Source organism: Canis lupus, chromosome 34, assembly GCF_011100685.1.
Source record: "Canis lupus familiaris isolate Mischka breed German Shepherd chromosome 34, alternate assembly UU_Cfam_GSD_1.0, whole genome shotgun sequence".
NCBI classification, from domain to species: Eukaryota; Metazoa; Chordata; class Mammalia; order Carnivora; family Canidae; genus Canis; species Canis lupus.
The window spans coordinates 5,119,964-5,140,297 of record NC_049255.1 but is presented as its reverse complement, the minus strand read 5'-3'; the positions used below and the strand labels follow the sequence as shown (position 1 = coordinate 5,140,297).

Sequence of the window (20,334 nt, the reverse complement as noted above, 5' to 3'; positions counted from 1 at the left end):
CCTCGTAACCCCAACTCAATGAGGCAACGCACCATGGGAAGGATAAGCTTTCCCCTGCTGAGTAAGCCATGGACTCTCATTTTGGTCCCCCAAACACCCCACATACACACAGGCCTGTGTCTTTCTGCGTGTTATCCTGTGTTATGCCCCCAAAAGTCCGTTACAACTCAGAGCTCACTGGGCTGTGGTTGGAAGACTGGTGCCCTTCCAAGGGCATTCCAATTGGTGACACTGACTGGCGAGACTCCAAGACTCCCTGTCACCCACTGACCATCAGCAACTGGGTAGAATCATTCCTGCACTAGGTCAGCCTTCCAAGGAACACAAATCAGAACACATTTCAAGCAGCTATCAGTTAATTTTAGGAAAAAGACACTGTATAAAGGATAGTTGCTGATATATATCAGCCTTTGTTATTATTGCTCACAACAGCATCACTGTTGGGGAGAAAGTGCCTTCTGTTCTTCAACACTCTGATCCCAAAGGAGGCATCATATAATATACTTCATTGTCTAGAATCATCTGAAAAGGAATATTGTCATGATTTTTATTATAGATAAAAACCTTCCTTCTACAAAAGATACCTACTTTGTAAACTGCTTTAAGTTTTAAACCATCTGCATTATCCCATTATCCCATTTGATTCAATAGCAATTTGCATGTGTTAGATGAAAAAGTGAGTTCTAAAATACTTTAGTGACCAGGTCAAAAATGGCATGTGTAGTCGGTCATGTGACTGCCAGTCTCTGAGCCCCAGAGCTCATGCCATGGGGCATCTTGTTGGGGAGAGAATGACATCTGTGAGTGATATACCCAAACAGTCCATTTCTATACCAGATCTGCCCTTATGCACTGCACTGGGGGCTGGAGTTACTGAGATCACTGATCCCTACAAACGTTTGAGATTGTGATTGCCCCAAGGGCTATCTTTTGTTGGGGGTCAGAGCACTTTTGCAATATTCCATCATTCAAGGGCTGGTCAAATGGATAGTCTGTACACTACCTTTCAGTTTCCTGAGTACCTGCACCTGCACTTTTCCAAATTGAGCTTTAAAGGCCACTGTGGTCCATAGTGGATGCTCCATGGACAATGAGAATGGAGTAGGGATGAGGAAAGGTGATGGTACTTGGGGTTCCCTGCACCTGCAGGGCTTCCTTGTTCTTCCCTCCTCCCAGGTGGCCTACAAGGTCCTGGAGCTCAAGAGAGAGGCAGGATCCCAAGGGAGCTGGTGCTGAGGATAGCACTGTGAGGACAGCCCTAGGGAGGGGACACCACATAGATCCTTCTCAGGGGATTAGCTCTGGGTGGAGATGATGCTTGCTCTGTACATATATTACATATAATACTCATTAAAAATAAACTTGTACAGAAGAATGCAGGAACACCAAATATCAGCATTAACACTGTGTGTTATCACACACCAAATAGTTTATGTTAACCCTGACAACTGTTCACAGGGGTGATGATGCAGTTCCTCCTCTGCAGATACTGTGGGTTGTTCTCATCACAGTAAATCAGTTTGCAACAAAACTCTGGATCTTGGGATCCAGGGTTCACAAGAATGTTAAGGTCCTGATGCCATAAACCACCAAGGCTGCCCTACCTGCGGGTGCGATAGAACTGGCACCTCTTCAGCTGGATCTTGGCCACATGCTCCTGCAAGCCCACGAACAGGGCACTCTGGCTGTGGAGGATCTGCAGACTCCTTATGGGCTCTGCCCGCTGCTCGGGGAAGATCTCAATCTCTTCCAGCAAACAGCTGCCGGCAGCTGGAGTCAGGGGCGCCCGCACTTTTTTAATGGTGCCATAACCTGTGAGGGCAACAGGAAAGCAAGAAAAGGGGAATAAGGTTAGCAGGTCTCACCAGCCACTCATCATGTTTCTCCAGCCTGGCTGCACACAGAATCATCTGAGGAGCTTTTAAAAATGCTGGCACTCAAATCCGACCCCAGGCCTGTTCCATGGCCAGCACTGGACATGGGGCAGATGCCAACCCTTGGTACAGCTCTCGGCAGGGCTAGCATGTAGCCTGGGATGAGAATCACTCAGCTACCATGTGTCTCAACAAGTTCCAAGTCCAGATACCCAGAGCACAGTAAAGCTCACTGAGGCTCAAAGTAGCCAGCTTGGCTTCATCCTGTGGAGATCATCAGATGAGAGGAGTCCTCAGGAAACCATGGTGGATTCCTAGTGTCAGAAAGAGGTACTGACCTTGCCTCCCCTTCAGGGCAGACACCTTAACTGCAGGTATGCAGGACAGCGAGGATGTGCCTTCTCCTTCTTGCCTAGGAAGTATATCCTCCTCTGTCTCTCTTCCTCCCCTGTCTAGAAGGCCTTCTTCCTCTTTCTCTCTAATATATGTTCTTTGGGAAGCCCTTCTCTGTCTCAAAGATCCGAATTCGTCTCTCCTGTACAAGTGAACAACTGTTCTCAGCCTGGTTTCTTCTGTGCCCCAGGGCTTCTGCTCACTGCAGGTCTCTGCTCGCTTGCTTGCTTGTTTGTTTGTTTATTTATTTAAAAGATTTTATTTATTTATTCCATGAGAGACACACAGAGAGAGAGGCAGAGACACAGGCAGAGGGAGAAGCAAGCTCCATGCGGGAAGCCTGATGCGGGACTCGATCCCAGGACTCCAGGATCACTCCCTGGGCCAAAGGCAGGTGCCAAACCACTGAGCCACCCAGGGATCCCTCTGCTCACTTATTTATAAGCATGGCTGTAAGTATGGCCTCTGAACCAGGCATCTCCCTGGACTGGCTGTGAAGAGCAGAGAGAAGAGTCCTTTCAGCCAGTGAAAAGGCACAGCATGGCCAATGCCACATGTCAGGGACACAGACATGAAAAACACACTAAAGGCCCCAGTGCACTAGGGCAAGGCCCTTGCTGCCAGCCTACAAATCCAGGGCAAGTTAGGAATATCTATCCTATCAAACCAAACCACTAGGAATATCTCCTAAAGTCATCATCAAGCTCCTCAAATCAACTCATCAGAATCCTGAGTTTTAAAATATAATTCTCATCCTGTAAACACAGAAAATGAGGCCAAGGTGTTGGCCCAAAACCAGAATTAAATCAAGAAACTTTGGCTTTGAGGCTTCCTCTCAATTCATAAATCTCAAGACAACTTTGGACAGAAATATTTTTCAGTTTTCCATGCCTAATGGAAGTCCTCAGAGACTTAGAAAGTTTCATTTAAAAAGAAAATACATGTGCAGACATATATTATCCCGAATTTATTTTAAAAAGTATATCTGAACCACATCTCCAGTGAATATTTATTGATTATGAATTGACTTCATAATAAGGTATGCAGTATTAGTAAACCATTGTTTAAGTTTCCCTTGAGCTAGCTAGGTACATGTGTTTTTGAGAAAGTTCAAGCATAAACAGAATTATGCTATATTATGGGAAGATAAAAAAATGTAGTGCCTGTCTTTGAGGAAAGTGTGTGTGTGTGTGTGTGTGTGTGTGTGTAAAACAGAGATAGAGAGAGAGAGAGAGAGAGAGAGGGAAAGGGAGAGAAGAGAGAGACAGACAGCCTATACAGCAGGCAGCAGACATTCTTATAAATGAACATCTCACAGATTTAAGTGTGTAAAAAAATATGTATGCCTTTGCTATGAAAGTCAACCTAATTTGGACTTGGTGACCATGGTTGGTTTCCAGCTGGTGGGAAATTTAACTTCAGTGTTCTGGGGTCTTCCTTCCCTTGCATAGAGACAAGCATCAACAAATATGCATAGAACCAAGCCATGATGGGGACAAGATGGAAACTTCAAGGAAGGTGACTTCAGTGCAGGTGTCTCAACCATAACACCCTGAGAAGAGGTCCCCACCAGCAGATGGAGGTGCCAGCCTTCCTATAGAATGGTGAGATGCATGGAGCCCCTGGCCACCCTTTGGGACACCATGATAACAGAAGACATCATCTAAGCCAGAGGACAGGAGGGGGAGCCAGGGACTGCCACCACTCAGTGGGCAGCAAGGCTGGTATGAGGGCGAAAGTGAGAGGCCCTTGGGATGAAACAAGAGCATTTTATAGCACTGCAGGGAGGGGTAGGGGCAGAGCAGATGGGAGTCCAACAGGAAAATCATCATCTTTAGACTACTGTTACACTATATTCATGGGAAATACGTGTTACAGAACAAAATGCTATTCAACAGTTGAACAAAGACCTTGATGTTTAATATTTATATTGATGGATTGCTAGTCTGAGAAACCTACCCAAATGAATAATAGTTTAGCTGTCAACATGCTCACATGCATGTCAAATTGTTAAGCAACTACAGGGAAAAACAAATTTTAAAAGATGTTTAATAACTTGATTTACAAGAATAGCCATCATTGGTCAAAACATCTCAATGCATAACTCTGCACACCTTGTACTGCTTTCTGGCAGCCTGGATCTAGCACAACTGTGGGACTTAACATTTCAGACAACAGAACTTAGCATGGAATCTGTACCTCTGTTGGGACTCCTTCACTTGCACTGTCTGGCCATGTGAGAAGCCTCTGGAAGCTCCACCTGGCCAGTCCATCTGGACCAGGGTCGTCTTGCAGGAGCCTCTGTTTCTGTGAAGCTTTTCCTTTCCTGGCCTGCGCCTTGATCTTGTTTCATGCTCACACCCTGCTCCCTTGTTGTAGAACACCTTCCTCATGTGGGTGCCTCCAGAATGCTTGCTCTACTCTCCTGTGTTTAAAGTGAGCATCAGGACCCACATGTGCTCACACATGTGAGCATCAGGACACACTCAGATCCTCTGCGTGAGCTGCCACCTGTGGGTTGTGCTTGGCTTGAGCCCTCACCATAGACTCCCTCATACCTTCACCTCCCTGTGCACCAGTCACAGGGGCCACCTGTAGCTCCAAGAGCCCAGGAGGACCTCAGCTCTGCACATATAGGTTCTCTGCCTGAAGTGGCTGCCCAGACACCTTCCTCTGACTGCTGCCTCTGACTGCTGTCCTGCGTCCCTGCTCCGATAGCTAGGGGGTGTTCTCTGTTCTTCTCTGCACACCCCCAGGTAGATGCTTCCTCCGGGGTGTCTATGATTCCCCGGTCAGGGATTTCTTTCACCATGTCTTTCGCCCACCTCTCTGTCCACAGGGGAAGACTTCTCTTGGGGGGCATGATTAGGTCATTTTTAAAAAAGATTTTATTTATTTATCTAAGAGAGAACATGCGAGAGAACACAAGCTGGGGGAGGGGCAGAGGGTGAGGGAGAAACATGTTCTTGGCTGGGCAAGGAGCCCAACAGAGGGCTTGATCCCAAGACCCTGGGATCATGACCTGAGCTGAAGGCAGATACTTAACCAACTGAGCCACCCAGGCTTCTTTTCATTTTTTAAACAATTGACTGAGTTTCTTAGTCATATTCCAATTTTTATTGAGGTGTAGAACATGGTGTAAGTAGAAGGCACACAAGTTGATCTTATCTATTCATACATTGCAATATGATTACCACTGTAGCACAGTGTCAGTTGACACTTCTATCCTGTCACATAATTTGATACAAATTTTGAAATATGAAATAACTGTGGAATTCCCAGCAATCTATTTCTCCTTGGAGTACATCAAAACAAAGAAAAAGAAAGCCTGAGTAATCTCGTGTTTCAGAAAAAGGAGCAACATTTCTGAATCCTACAACATTAACATGCCACTGTTATTTTAAGGAGGTTAATCAGATTCTAGAATCCCCACCAGCCACCATTTCACTGGTAGGTGGCCAATTCGACCTTTTATGCACCCTCAAGTTCTGATGGAATGTTCTCTCCTAGTTACCCGACACATGGTTGAAGCCCACTTGCTCCGGAACAAAGATATGGCAAAGGTATTTGTCGCTTTCCATGGCAGAAAGGCAGAGCCTGGCTCATAAAAGAGATGAGTGGGCAAACATCTATTTTGTTCAAAAAACAGTAGGACTCTGGTTGGTCCCAGAGAGCGCTTAATTTTTTGCTGTTGTTTCTGCTTCATCACATTTATCACAGTTTAATTACTCATTTACTTGTTTTGTGGCTTCTGTGCTTGACCTGAAGCACCAAGGGGGCAGACACTACATCACTTCTGTCCTCTGGTGTATGCAGAGTAGCCACTGCGATGGCCTGTGGAGATTAATAAACCCATGCTGGGGGACAGGCTCAGAGATGAGTGAGGAATGAAAAGGCAGAAAAAAGCAATGGGAATGTCACTATCATCTCTGCATTTGGTAGAAAACATCCTGGTTAATATTTTTCCCATCGTGGTCTTAAAATAAAACCATATATGCCCTCCATACACTGAAAATTCAATACTCTAGTCAAAGTGACTTGCAAGGGAAAAAAGATCAGATGCCACTGTCAAAAGTTCAGAAATCACAGAAGTAAAGCCAGCGACTCACCGAAGTAGCAACTAGTACAAGTGTATTGTGCACATACTAAAAGGACAGTGTGCAAACCAAGAGTACTTGAACTCTCGGAATGAGGCTCAGAGGAATATTATTATACGACAGCTTGTGTCCTGGAAGCTGGTGACTTTATTCTTCACGGGGATTGGTTATAATATTAGGATTTTCTTAAATAATAGGCAATTGGCTATTGGTTCCTCATATCAACCTTGGGCAACAGCTCAAGTTATCTTAAGATTTTCAGAGCATAAGCAAGAAATGACCCAGGTCAAGTCAGCCTCGCAAAAGTAGCAGATGAAGTTTTATTTGTTTGTCTGTTCAGAAACGTTTCGAGATTAGTCTCTAGTTGATTTTTATTGTAAGACGAGAAATCCATACAACTTTCTCAATCATTCTTTAAAATCCTGATGGGTAGGGAGAAAAGAAAAATTTGGCACTTTCTGTCACCAGTGGGTGAGGTCCCCAAGGAGCTAACAGCAGAACACACAGAACTCACACTGTCTTGCTGCAAATCTTCTAACAGTTGCTTTTTCTGGCAAGTGTCAACTACTAAGTCTGTCATGGACACAAATCTGAGAGTCATATTTTTGTAGTTTCTTTCTCAGATTGTAAACCATGTGTATTGTGGAAGAGACAGAGCTACTCCAAGATTTTTAAGATTGATCAAAGCTGATATTACGGTTGTTATTCCAAAGACATGAATAGTTGTAATCACATGGAAATTTCATTATATCTTGTACTGAGTAACTTATACTTGCCTCGTTTCAGCAGAACAAGCAGTAGGTTTATATCCTAGGGGGTTACCAGATTAAATAAAGGCTGCCCACTTAAATTTAAATTTTAGATTAACTATGAATGATTGTTTTTAGTAGTAGTGTGTCCTACTCAATAGTATTCATATTTATCTGAAATTGAAATTTAAGTGGACATCCTGTGTTTTTATTTGCTAACTCTGGCAAACCTATTACACCCGCATTTCATTTGATCATCTCAGCAAGCTAGTTAAGATGTAGGGAATACAGCTGAACCCTGATCACGGGCTTGAACTGAGCAAGTCCACTCACATATGGATTTTTTTTCAATAAATATAGTACAACACTATAAATGTATTTTCTCTTCCTTACAATTTTTTGAGTTTGTTTTAAGATTTTATTTATTTACTTGACACAGAGAGCACGAGAGAGCACAATCAGGGGGAGTGGCAAAGGGAGAAAGAGAAGCAGGCTCCCCACTGAGCAGGGAGCCTGATGAGGGCTCAATCCCAGGATCCCGGGATCCTAACCTGAGCCAAAGTAGACATGACCCACTGAGCCACCCAGGCACCCCCTGCCTTATGATTTTCTTGATAACATTTTCTTTTCTCTGGCTTACTTTATTGTAAGAATACAATATATCTTACATATAATAGAATATGTGTTAATGACTACGTACATTATTAGTAAGGCTCCCAGTCAACGGTAGGCTCTAATTAGTTAAGTCTGTGGGAAGTCAAAAGTCATATGCAGGGTTTCAAGTGTGGGTGCCTCTAGCCTCCTGTCATTCAAGGCTCAAGTGGACATGTATGATTATTCTCACTTCATACATGAGACAATTGAGTTTCAGAGAGTAGAAGAACTCCTACATCTTTCTCATAAGCTGTACTTTCTTATAAGGGGTCCAGACATGAAGTAAGATTTCACTTCAGTGCCTATGTGATCAAAAAGTATAACAAGGAATTCCAAAGTAAACATTAATTAAAAAGCATTTATATCAGTGAGTGAAAATTAACAAGACAAGGAACAACAAATGTTGGTGAGGATGTAGAGAAAGGGGAACCATCTTGCACTGTCGGTAGGAATGCAAACTGGTGCAGCCACTCCAGAAAATAGCATGGAGGTTCCTCAAAAAGTTGAAAATAGAGCTACCCCATTATCCAGCAACTGCACCATTAAGGTATTTCCCCCAAAGATATGGATGTAGTGAAACAACAGGACACCTACACCCCAGTGTTCACAGCAGCAATGTCCACAATAGCCAGACTGTGGAAGGAACCCAAATGTCCAGTGACAGATGATGGATAAAGAATATGTGGGCTATATATACAATAGAATTTTACTCAGCCATCAGAATGAATGAATATCTACTAGTTATATCAACATGGATGGAACTAGAAGGTATTATGCTGAGTGAAATAAGTCATCATTTGGAGAAACACAATTATTATATAGTTTCACTCATATGTGGAATATAAGGAACAGCATGGAGGATCATGGGGGAAGGGAGGGAAAACTGAATAGGAAGAAATCAGAGAGGGAGACAAACCATGAGAGACTCTTAACTCTGGGAAAGAAACTGAGGATTGCTGGAAAGGAGGTAGGTTGGGGAATGGGGTTGCTGGGTGACAGTGTGATGTGATGAGCACTGGGTATTTCACACAACTGACGAATTACTACACTCTACATCTGTCACTAATGATGTACTATATGTCAGCTGATTGAATTTAAATAAAAAAAAGAAAAGCTATTGTTGAGGAAGCAGTGTCATGTATAGAAAGAGGTAGTTTTATGGAAATTGTTTGTATTCTCTTTTTATTCCAGGAACTCTGCTGGAAGTCATAAAACTTAACCAGTTGGGAGGTAGCAAGGAGGAAGTCAACATTCCCATCCAATGGGAGCCACCACCTGATGTTTAAGTGAAGGACACACACTGGGAGTACTTGCTTCAAAAGGCATGTGTTCCCCTGGTCACCAGGATCACATTATCCTCTCTTGTGTACCTTGCTGATGCAGGCATACTTGGGACAACACAATGACTGACACTCCTGCTCCTTTATGCCACCTCTAGTGAGGCATGCAGAGTCAAATTCAAATAAGTGCTTGCAGATGAGCAGAAGCTGTACATACACTTACAAGGTGGTATTTCTGGGAATAAGAGAAGGAGATAGCTACCCCAAGAAACAAGGAGCATGCAAGGCAATATAGATTGCCACAAAGCAATCATAACCATTAGAGAAGGCTCCTTCCTGTTCTTTGTCTGCTTTGCAGAGTTTTCCTTTCAACTAGAGCTCAAGCTAGTCTCTACTCTTCTGTGGAGTGTAGTCTCTATATCACTTTTCTGAGAAAATAAATGACCCTGAGGACCTCCTGAACAGAAAGGGTGTGGGTAACATGATCTTCTAACACCCACAGCCTAAAGAATCAACGTGTTACAGCTAATGCAAAGAAGAAGAAAAGAACTAACCCAAATTAAGCTAACAAGGAAAGAGAAGTGCAGGTGTATAGCATGGTGTATCAATAGGAAAATATAGACCACCTTCATTTTCGTAAATCAGTTCATTTTTCCAAATCCAGCAAGACAAATCCAAGGGGGAGAATATGAGAGACCCCACTGGAAGGGCCACCTCTAATTGCAAATGATCTATCATCATTATTTTTTCTGAATTAAAATTCCAAATGGTTACAGGACATCAGAGATGGATGGGACCTACAACAATATTTTGAATTTTCTAGGTGAGGAAAGCAAAGCCCAGAAAGGTTAAGTGAGTGCCTAAGTTCACACTCTTGGGCCTGAATTTGGATCCTCTTCTTACCAATCAAGTGCTGGTTATTTTTGTTTTAAAAGTATGGGAGGGGTAATATGCAATCCCCATAATAGTGCATCAAGATCAGTATGTTCATGAGTCCTAAAATATCAGGGGGATGGTAAGCAGGATATGAAATGGTAGTTGTTAATCAAGACAAAGATTAAGCTATGATCTATGGTCATGTGCTTCTCTTACCATAGAATTCACTGCACAGATAACTAATGTATAAGTGGTGCCAAGCCCAGAATTGATCTGACTTCTCTATCAGGCTTGGAGCTCTCACTTATAAGAGCCTGGAAAGTAAACAAGAGGAGAAAAAAAAAAAGAGGCTATGAGAGGACAAAAGATATATATTTATTTTTAATTTATTAATGTTTTTGGTAGACTCTATGCCCAACCTGGAGCCCAACACAGAGCCTGAACTCACAGCCCTGAGATCAAGACCTGAGTTGAGAAGCTGAGATCAAGATGCTTAATGGACTGAGCCACCCAGGTGCCCCAAAAGATATTTAAACAAAAAAATTTACAATAAAAATAAGACCCTTAAGCCACTGTTTGTTGTATATGATGTTGCTCTAGCACTGTAAGCTCTATTGCACATCATTCAGTTATTACTGGTTGAAAATTAGTCATATTTTTAACTTTGAGGGCAAATAGCTGATATTTTTCTACTTTTCAGTGTTCACTTTGCTGACTAAAATTGACTGAATAGTTTTAATGAGATTTCAATTTTGCATCTTGATAGAGATGGTCAACTATAACAATCTCTCATTTGCTATGGAAATAAGCCTTATAATAAGATAGGGAGGATTATGGGCTAAAATGTGTCCCTTCAAAACTCATGTTGAAGTCCTAATTCCTAGTGCCTCAGAATGTGATTGTATTTGGAGATAGGGCCCTTCAAAAAGTAGTTAACACAAAACAAGGTCATATGGGTGGTTCCTTACCCAATATAACTGGAAATGATGTAGATACGTACATCCCCATGTGAGGACACATCAACAAACCAAGGGGAGGAGCCTCAGACAAAAACACGTTTGCCAATACCCTGACCTTGGGCTTCTGCCTCCAGAAATAAGTGGGAAATAAGGTTCTGTTGTTTAGCCCACACAATCCTTAGAACTTGTGATCTTTGTTAGGGTGGTTCTAGCAAGCTGGCAGAGACATTCTATGTCAAGAATAGAAAATATTAAAAATCAGATTTTGTCAGCCAGATAATTTTCTCAAAACAATTTTACAACTAGACCATGAATTATTGTTCTATATTTCTTTAAGATATCATAATTCAAATTTGAATGCAAAGACACTATAAATTATAGGTTTGATTCAATTTTTTTACCTTGTATGATCACAATGTAAGAATCATATTAGTAACAGCCTAGTATTTTCAAATCCTGTCATTTATTTCACTTAATCCCCTATGTATATGATCCTGAGCTAGTGAAGCAGCAGGAGATGATATAGGGCATGTAACATTGTGAAAAATGGATGCATTTTGATAAGGATTATAAAATAATTCATACAGATGGTGCTGTTGCTCCCGACCTTTATGCTAATGGCTCTGCTGCTCTTTGGGGGAACATTCAGAGAAAACTGAATGAGCACTCAAGAATGAACTTTCAGGTATCTGAGGAAAAGGTCACTGATTATAACGAATTTCTTTTTGGCGGATTTCTAGAATTTTAGTCTCATCAAAATCTCAGAAGTTTATGAAAACAAATCTTTTTATAGGAAAGCGGGCAGGAAGAAGGGAGGAAGGGAGAGAAGAAAATAAGTGGTCAGTTCAATATAACCATCATTATTGCTGTGATGAAAAATGATATTTTTTGAATTTTCATACTTCTATATAATCAGAGAGCCTTCTGCAGCTCATAAACCCTGGACAATTCCTTATGCTCTATGTGTGGGGTGTGGCTTTAATCTGATGAACTTGAGAACCCTGACCAATGAGAAAAGACTCAGAGAAACTGATTCTTCTTAAGAACAGCAGCCAGAAGCACTTCCAAAACACAAAATAAATATATGTTTATTCTAAAGTGCAATAGAAAACTTAGAAGGTGGAGTTGTAACAGACTATATACTGTGTGTGTGTGTATAAAGTTCTCTTTTATATAAACAAACAAAAAAAAAAAACAGTCATAAAAAGCAAAGAAAGAGCCAGTTCAGAAAAAAATGGGGACTAAAGATGCAGAGATTATTGTAGAGCATTGGATGGATAGATGTGATCTTGGCTCATCTTGTTATGGCTCTATGTTTTGTTATGTTTTAGAAATGTTTATTATTATTGAGCTTGCCATGTGCTGAATCCAGCATAGAAATTAAACCCATGAAATGGGCACACGGCAATTCTGACAATGGTTTCCTGCGACCGGGCTGGAGGCTCACTGTGGACATCAGACCACTAGCCAGGAAAGCTACACTGTTTTCTTTCTAGTTGGGCGTTTGACTCTCTGATTCTCTGCCGCTGTAACCAAGAGGCAATTTTAGTGTTTTGTCTTTATCGACCCAGAGTTACAGCAGAGTAAAAGGAAACCTTTTGTATTTGCATCTGTTACTGTTCTAAGCATTATCAGTGAGGTAATGATGAAATGCCCTCTTCCACTCACTGGGCAGCATGTTTCCATAGCAACAGATCATTATATAAAGTTCATCAATTCAGCTGGTCATTATCTCAAAGTAGCAGACTGCTAATATGGCATGAAAGTTCTTTCTTTGAACTCCTAATTGGGTAAGTGAATTAAACTGGTTTTGGCACTGGGAGCTCAGTACAGAATTTATGTAAGTAAAAGGGAATTGAAAGAGGAAAAGAAACAGGTCTTCATGGCTACTTTTTGCTTAAAATGGAGATTTTAATCAACTCAGTGTATCAGATTCAACTAATGGCTTTTTCCCCCCGCAAAGAGAATATGTTAGTCTGTTTAAGCATCTTTGTCATAAATTGCATGCAAACTTCTTTTATCCCAAAGTATCATTTTAAACCATATTCCTGCATCCTCGCCCTTGGCAAGTCTTGGGGGATGTAGCCTGGCTTGTTCACTGTGATCTCGCTGGCATCTGGAATAGTGTCTAGCACACAGTAGGTGCTCAAGCAAAGCATAGGCCTCAGAGTGTGGACTCTGGAGCTCAGTGGCCCAGGTTAGACTCCCTGCTCCAACGCTTACAGGCCACATGGCCAAGACTGGGCCAATCGCACCTCTGTGTCTCCTTCACCCTGGGGTCCAGCTTATAGGTTGGTGGCCACACGGGGAGCGTCCCTCTGCAGAGGGCTTGGCCGATGTCTGGCACACAGGCGTATAATTAGTATTTTCTTGCTACTTCTAGCCCATGGATTATAAGCCCTATTCAAGTTCTGTGTAGAAAGAGCAAGCTGCTGTCAGTCCTCACCATGCCCGCAGCTGGAGGGGAGAGGCTACCTCTCTTCCAACAACCTCCACTGCCCTGCACAAAAACAAAACCAAACAAAACACTCTGTATGTACAATCATAAGCTGGTGCTTATAGGAAGTTTATCACTGGAGTTTCCTGTGAATAAAACCAGTATCACAATTAAAATGAGAGCAACCCATCGAGTCCTCTGGGTGTCCTCTCAAAGCTCTCATCTGACCACACTACTTACATCTAACTCTCATCGTTCTGCTAAGGAGGCAATTCAAGCTTCTAGAAGGAGATTACTTGCCTTAGATTTATTGTATCTAAATTACACAACAGTCACCCCATTGGCAGAGTCGGCAGCCCTTCCCTGACAGTCACCGGGTGGGAACGCAGAGTCTAAATCATCCTGTCACCCCAGTGGTGAAATTTACACTTCATCTGGTCCCATTAGTGTGAGTTGGGATGGTTGAGAAAAATCTATGCTAAGCACTTTTGTACTTTTGTAACATTAATTTAAAAGAAAACAGAGAGCTTTCTACTCAATGGAATAAGAAAATTATTTTGTCATTCTTCTGAATTGCTACATTATACTAATTATGAACAAGTGACTGATGCTCCAAGCTATTCAGTAGCTAGAATTTTCACACACTGTCTTCAGACATGACCTTATCCGTTCCTATTACTTCAAGCTGAGCCAAGGTCTCTTTTCCTGACCCAAACCTTTCTCTTCAATTTCAAAAACGGATTTCCAACTACCAGACCACCCACATGCAACTGGAATACAGCATATTCAAAACAGTTCTGTCGGTTCCTCTTTGGCTCAAAAAAAAATTCTGAAATCCTGAATTCATTTGTTAGGATAAAATTTTCAACGTGATACATCCTATCTTTCAGCTTCATCTCCTGTCTCTCCACCCACAACCCCAGAGAATTTAAATTTCTCACCTTTCAAATGCCTCACTTCTTTCTAGGTTTTCCATATTCAGTGCCTTCTCTTAGGAAGATCCATCTGTCCTTCCTCACCAGGCAATCATCTCCCTATTTTTCAAGCTATACTGACAGCATGTGAGAAACTCATCCCACCTGAGCATAGACAGGACTCTGTGAGTCTAAGACCAGAGATCACTTGACAGAAGTTATGGGGAAAACTGTAGATGTCCGAAAACACGACAATGGTAGTAGGATGAAATGAAAGTAGGATGTGAAACAAGGAACCAAACATCCAAGGGGCAGGACAGCCCCAGCTGGACCCAATTGCTGGTGTGACACGTATTCTCAAATGTTCCTGCACTGGGAAACAGGCTCCACCTCTGAGATAGGCCCCACACTGATGGGCAAATCCAGAGTCCTTCAGCCTGCTGGCTTGCATGCTGACTTTCCAGTGTGGCTCCCTGAATCTTTGGTGGGTTTAGTTTGTGATCTACGTGGTGTCTCAGCCAGCTTTCACTCATGCAGTAGGCAAACCATGAGTCTTAACAAAATTCAATGTTTTTCCATAAGTAGGATCCGAATATTTGAGAGACAGCCTGAACCTAACACCAGTGATACATCATTGAACCATGAAGGCCATGGTGAGGGTCCCAATCACACAGTAGGAGACTAAGGACTGGGGATGAGGGTTCAGGGTTGGTGGGGGAGGGGGCAACAGGTAGGTGTCTGGAGATGGAGCAGGACCCACCATAGGGCACATATGCAGTCCCCTGATTCCTGGGAGGGGAATGTGTCAGAGGAGGCAGGACGAAACTCAGACACTGGAGACAAGACTGAAACACTGCCCAGGACAGAAGATGTCAGGCTTCGTCACTGAAACTAAGCGAGAGGGGCCAGAGAGCAGCCAGGGTGAGATGAGCTGGCACCGAGCCTACGCCCTCCTGCTCCCTGCATGCTGTGGGCCTGAGGCCAGGAAGGGATCTGAGGAGCCCACAGAGGCAGGTTAAGGACCCACCTTTGAAAGTTAGAGATTCCTGAAGATAAGCTGCCAGGTGAATGACCACAGGTCAGCAATTCAATAAAGACCGAGACAACTGGTTCTTATCCAGTCCATTCAGAAATGAATTAAGGTTGCCCACAAGTATTTTTAAAAAATGCCAACATTGTATAATCAATAAAATTTCTAAGTGAAAGAAAAAAATATTGTTTAACTCAAAATGCAGCAACTCATTGTGAAGATTGCCTTTAAAGACCCAATTTATCAAGGACAAGTCAAGGCCATTATTTTTCACATTGAACTAGTGTTTTTTTGCTAAGGACACGGTCATACTTTAAAATTAATTAAGTGATCATATCACTGAGGACCTAAATGAAACCCCTGCCCTGATAATTAATCTTAGAGATCACTTTCAATACTAAGGGTGGATTTTTTTTTTTAATTTCAAAATCCCATAAATGTAGTTGAGTACTTAGACAATTAATTATTGGACTTTTTGATTACTGGCACACATACATGAAAATGGAGGCCTCAAAAACCTCCTATCTGTTCTCTAGACTGTGAAAACCAACTTCTATTGGTCTTAACTGAGAGTTATTTTTTTTTAAGATTTATTTATTTATTTGAGAGAGAGAGAGAGAGAGAAAGAGAGAGCAAGAGAGTGCTCAAGTAGGAAGGGCAGAGGCAGCAGGAGAGAGAATCTCAAGCTGACTCTGTGCTGAACTCAGAGCCTGACACACAACTCTGTTCCATGACCCTGAGATCATGACCTGAGCCTAAACCAAGTCAGTTGCTTAACCCACTGCGCCATTCAGGTGCCCCAACTCAGGGCCATTTTAAGGGACTTCTACTGATATAGACAACACTCAGTGTTTCAGCCTCACATGGTACATAGCTGCACATATGCTTTCTGGTTAAAGAAACAAATTTTCCTTGAGCAAATTCTCCTTTCCTTTCTTTCAAGTTTAATACCTCAAATAAAAGAATCACATATTCCAACAGTTTATACCCAGTTGGAACACAAGAGTTAGACTAGAAACAGATAACAAGAACCACTCTCCTGGATGTTGTTTTAATCTCAAAATGCTTTAAAAATTTCAAACTGAGTTAAGCTTCTGCAGTCTTCAGAAATCCAAAAAGTGATGATAATTACTCCCTTGGTCAGAAAGTTACCTAATTTGCATCGAATATTCCTAAAAGGTCAGACAAAACCAGAAGCTCAGAGTTTCTTTCTTTCCTCTGTGGGGTTAAAACTAACAACAGTGGGGCTGGCTGATGAGAACAATAGCTGGATGGACAGAAGGACAGAGGCCTCTCACTTTCCATCTGCCGGTACATTTGGCAATTACTTGGCATATCCTAAGGTCACCTGATGCAATACAAAGGAAAGAAGTTTTACTTCACATTGATTTTCCTTTGGTCTACATGTGTAATCACCCACAGAATCATAATTTCAGGTATTCCTGATTTAGGGTTTGGTTAGGTGCTCAGTCTTGATTCTTCATAGATGGTTTCATCAGTAAAAGTCATGTCCTCAGCTTCTCTGAGGAGATACTTCTTTATGGAATGGGTAAGTCAGATTGAATCAGGTCAGGGCAGCATTTGCCCCTAAGGACATTAGCTTGGAACATCATCCCAATCTTGACACCATGAGAATTGTATGGTTCCTTGATAAGAATCCCTGCAACATCTTTTTGTATGGGCAATTCTATTGAAATACTATAAAATACCCTATTTAAGAAACATCGATGTGGCTATTTCTAGGTTTCAAAGGGAAAGAGGGGTGGAAATTGAAGAAGCCAACCGATAATTTAACACTCTTTCAACCTGGCTGTGAAACTATGCTATTTTTTGAAAGACAAAAATGAAAAGAAATGCTTATGTTGACATCTCTGCACATGACAAACACTGTTTCCCTCCATCCAGAACAGGTTTGTTTGGAGACATGCACACTGTCAATATTTGCACCACTGCAGCAGGCTATTTACTCAAATCCCAGTTTGCTGCGGGCATCCTGGTGGAAGGAAGTGTGCTGTGCTAATTTGCCATGATGATCTGGGGAGAGCCCACTTCTTCTAATGGGTTCCAGGTGGGAACTACAATTTTTTTTTGGGGGGGGGGGAACTACAATATTAATCGATAGAGCCTTCTCCCTATACCTTGGCTATCTCCTCCCACCAGGTCTGGCAAATCCCTAGGAATTTTTCTATCCACATTTCCTCTTCAGAAGGCTTATTTTCGAAGAAATGATGGGTGTGTTTTCTTCCCGTCCCTCTGCTGTGTAACCACTTCTGGATGAAAGCTTATATATAATGTCATTGGTGATGACATTTTGTCATACAGTGGAGATCGCACTTACTCCTCCCTAGTCCTTCTGAGTGCCTGCTATCTGCTCTAGAATTTCATTACCTAGGCCAAGGCTTAAATGTCATGCTCAGGAGTGGCTAATCACCATCACCAGGCAAGCAGCATATCTACAAGTTAGCGAGGAGGTGCTTAGGTAAAGAATGAAAAAGGAAGACGTGCGAAACTAAGGCATCAGCAATCCTGTGAGCAATTTGCCTGCCTGATCAGATGGGGCTCCAAGCCGCTTGCTTGGAAATGGGCACTCCAAGCCCCTGTTACCATGGCCAACATCATGTTAGACGAAATCGTTACAGAAAGATTTACTCTGAAGACAGCATTCCTTTCAAGGGACAAGACACAACAGCCCTGTGGCTATCTGAGTGGAATCTGAGTTTTCCTGGTGCACAGATTCAATTGGTTAACATAAAAGAATCAAATTATTCCAGATTTTATGGAGCTATGAACAATTTATTCTTCTGATTTAACAGTGCAGACAATGACTGCGTTGGGCCTGTTGACAGCAATTTCACATATTATTCTAATGCCCACCTGCAATGTGGACATGCAGTGGGTAGAGTTCTAAAATTCTGTCCCTTGCATTCTCAAAGGAATCCCAGACCTCATCCCCATCCTCTGTGTTCAGAGAGGTCCACATCGATCCCAGGGCAGTGGACAGTCCCTTCCTGAGGGACCCCTGAATGTGCCCAGGGGTCCTGGAACCACCGAATGTCAGAGAGGTGGTACTCACTAGGGGAGAGACATGGCCACCTCACTGCCTGTGGGGTGACTGGACCATTCTCCTGCCAGGGTGTGTGTTCCTTCCTCAAGTCAGGCAAAGAACATGTATCGTGGTCACGGTACGAAGAAAGGACGGAGGAGAGAGAGAAGAGGTGGCACACTGTTGATGTCAGCACTTTGCAAAGGTTCCACAGAGAAAGGGTCCCCTTGTAGAAGTGGAGATTGGGGGTACTGGGTAGACTTCACTAAAATCTCTTTGGAGTTATGACATCATTTCCCACAGACACAATGAGATCCTACCCAGATTTCTTCACAAACAGGAGGCCAGCAGGTCTGGGAACAGGAGCCCTTGTACTTAAACTCTAGTAGCCACCGTGAAACCTTAATGAGATACATCAGTCATGAGCAGCAGCTGGGATTTATATGAACAAATGCAGCAAAGAGAAATGGTTTGTATTTCTGTCCACAGATCTCAGTGCTTTACTACCTGGGGCAACTTTTGATCAGTAGAAATCATGTGAAACAAGCAGGAGAAGACTGAAGACTCAGTAAGGTCTCAGCCCAGAGAAGGCGAAGAGGAGAGTGAGAAAATGGGTCATTCCACAAATACCTGCCCCACAACTGGGGGAAACTGGGACATCCACTCATTTGCAGCACAGAATTCCTTATTATTTGGTGGTTGGGGAACTAGGCATGAGCTACTAAAATTATTTGGAAAACATGTTTAAAAACAAAACACATTAAAATACAAGAATGAATGTTTCTGTAGTTAGTAAAACCAAACAATTAGTCGTTCTTAAACCATTTAAAGTGGCTTGGCATATATTAGATTGTTTTCCAAAGCACACTTTTCATTTTAATTGGGCCGGACGTAGACTAATACTAAAATACCAATTCTGTTCATTGAGTTCTGGTCACTGAGAAACATCAAGGGAAACAAGAGAAAGCCAGGCGACTCTTGAAATTTGGTTGCAAGATCACATGCAAAGTGGCAAAGTACCATCGGGTGGATTAGTGTCCTGGGGCTACTGTAATAGAACACCACGCTCTTGCTGGCTTAAAGCAACAGAAATTTATGGTCTTGCAGCTCAGGAGGCTGGAAGTCTGAAATCAAGGTATAGACAGGGCTGTGCTCCCTTGAGATTCTGGGCAAAATCCTTCCTTGTCTCTTCTTAGCTTCTGGTGGTGGCTGTTGATCATTGGTGTTCCTGGGCTTGCGGCTGCACAGGCTAGTCTCCAACCCTGTTGTCACATGTCCTTCCCCCTGTGTGTCTCTCTCCCTCCTCCTCTTAAAGGGACACCAGGCATATTGGATTAAGAGTCTACCCTATTCCACTCTATTCCAGTATGACTAAATATTCACTACTCACATCTGCAAATACCCTATTTCCCTTTTTTTTTTTTTAGAGCAATAGAGATTTTTTTATTTTTTATTTTTAAAAAGGCCAGTCAGGGAGAAATTCGTCAGGAAAACACGTTTCATGGGACATCTCGTTGGTCTCTACATGAAGGCACCACAAAGCTGCCCCCTTCCCTGGGGTCCTTTACCCCCCCACCACTCCCCCTCCCCCGCCCCCGCATGAGGGCTCAGCATAGTCCTATTTCCAAATAGGCTCACATTCCAAGATATTGACAGGTTAGGACTTCAACATGTCTTTTTGGGGGAACAGAATCCAACCCATATCACCTTGGGATTTTACCACACTGCTATTATTCTCTACAATTCTACAAGGATTTTATCATCAAACACAAAATTGATTAGATTTTATCTAATGAACACTCAAACTACTTAACATTTCCTTCTAGCCTACAAGAGAGAACCCAAATGGGCACACACAGAGCAAGTTCAGCTCAAGTTTGGATTTCCGACTTCCAGCAAAATGGACAGAATTAGGGGTGATTGTTGAAAAATCTTTCCAACCCAGGATCTGCACAATTTTAAGCTTGCTCATGATACCTAAGTAGTTGCAAATTGATTATAAATATTAAGGGAGACAGCTATTAATAA

General features: G+C 42.5%; 1 protein-coding gene across 1 annotated transcript in view; it reads right to left on the bottom strand.

Annotated features, from left to right (window-relative positions):
• SEMA5A (semaphorin 5A) overlaps positions 1-20,334 on the bottom strand; it is a 473,566-nt gene that overhangs the window by 110,103 nt on the left and 343,129 nt on the right. The window contains 1 exon segment of the mRNA XM_038583333.1: positions 1,605-1,812. Within this exon segment, the coding sequence (XP_038439261.1) occupies positions 1,605-1,812 (208 nt within the window).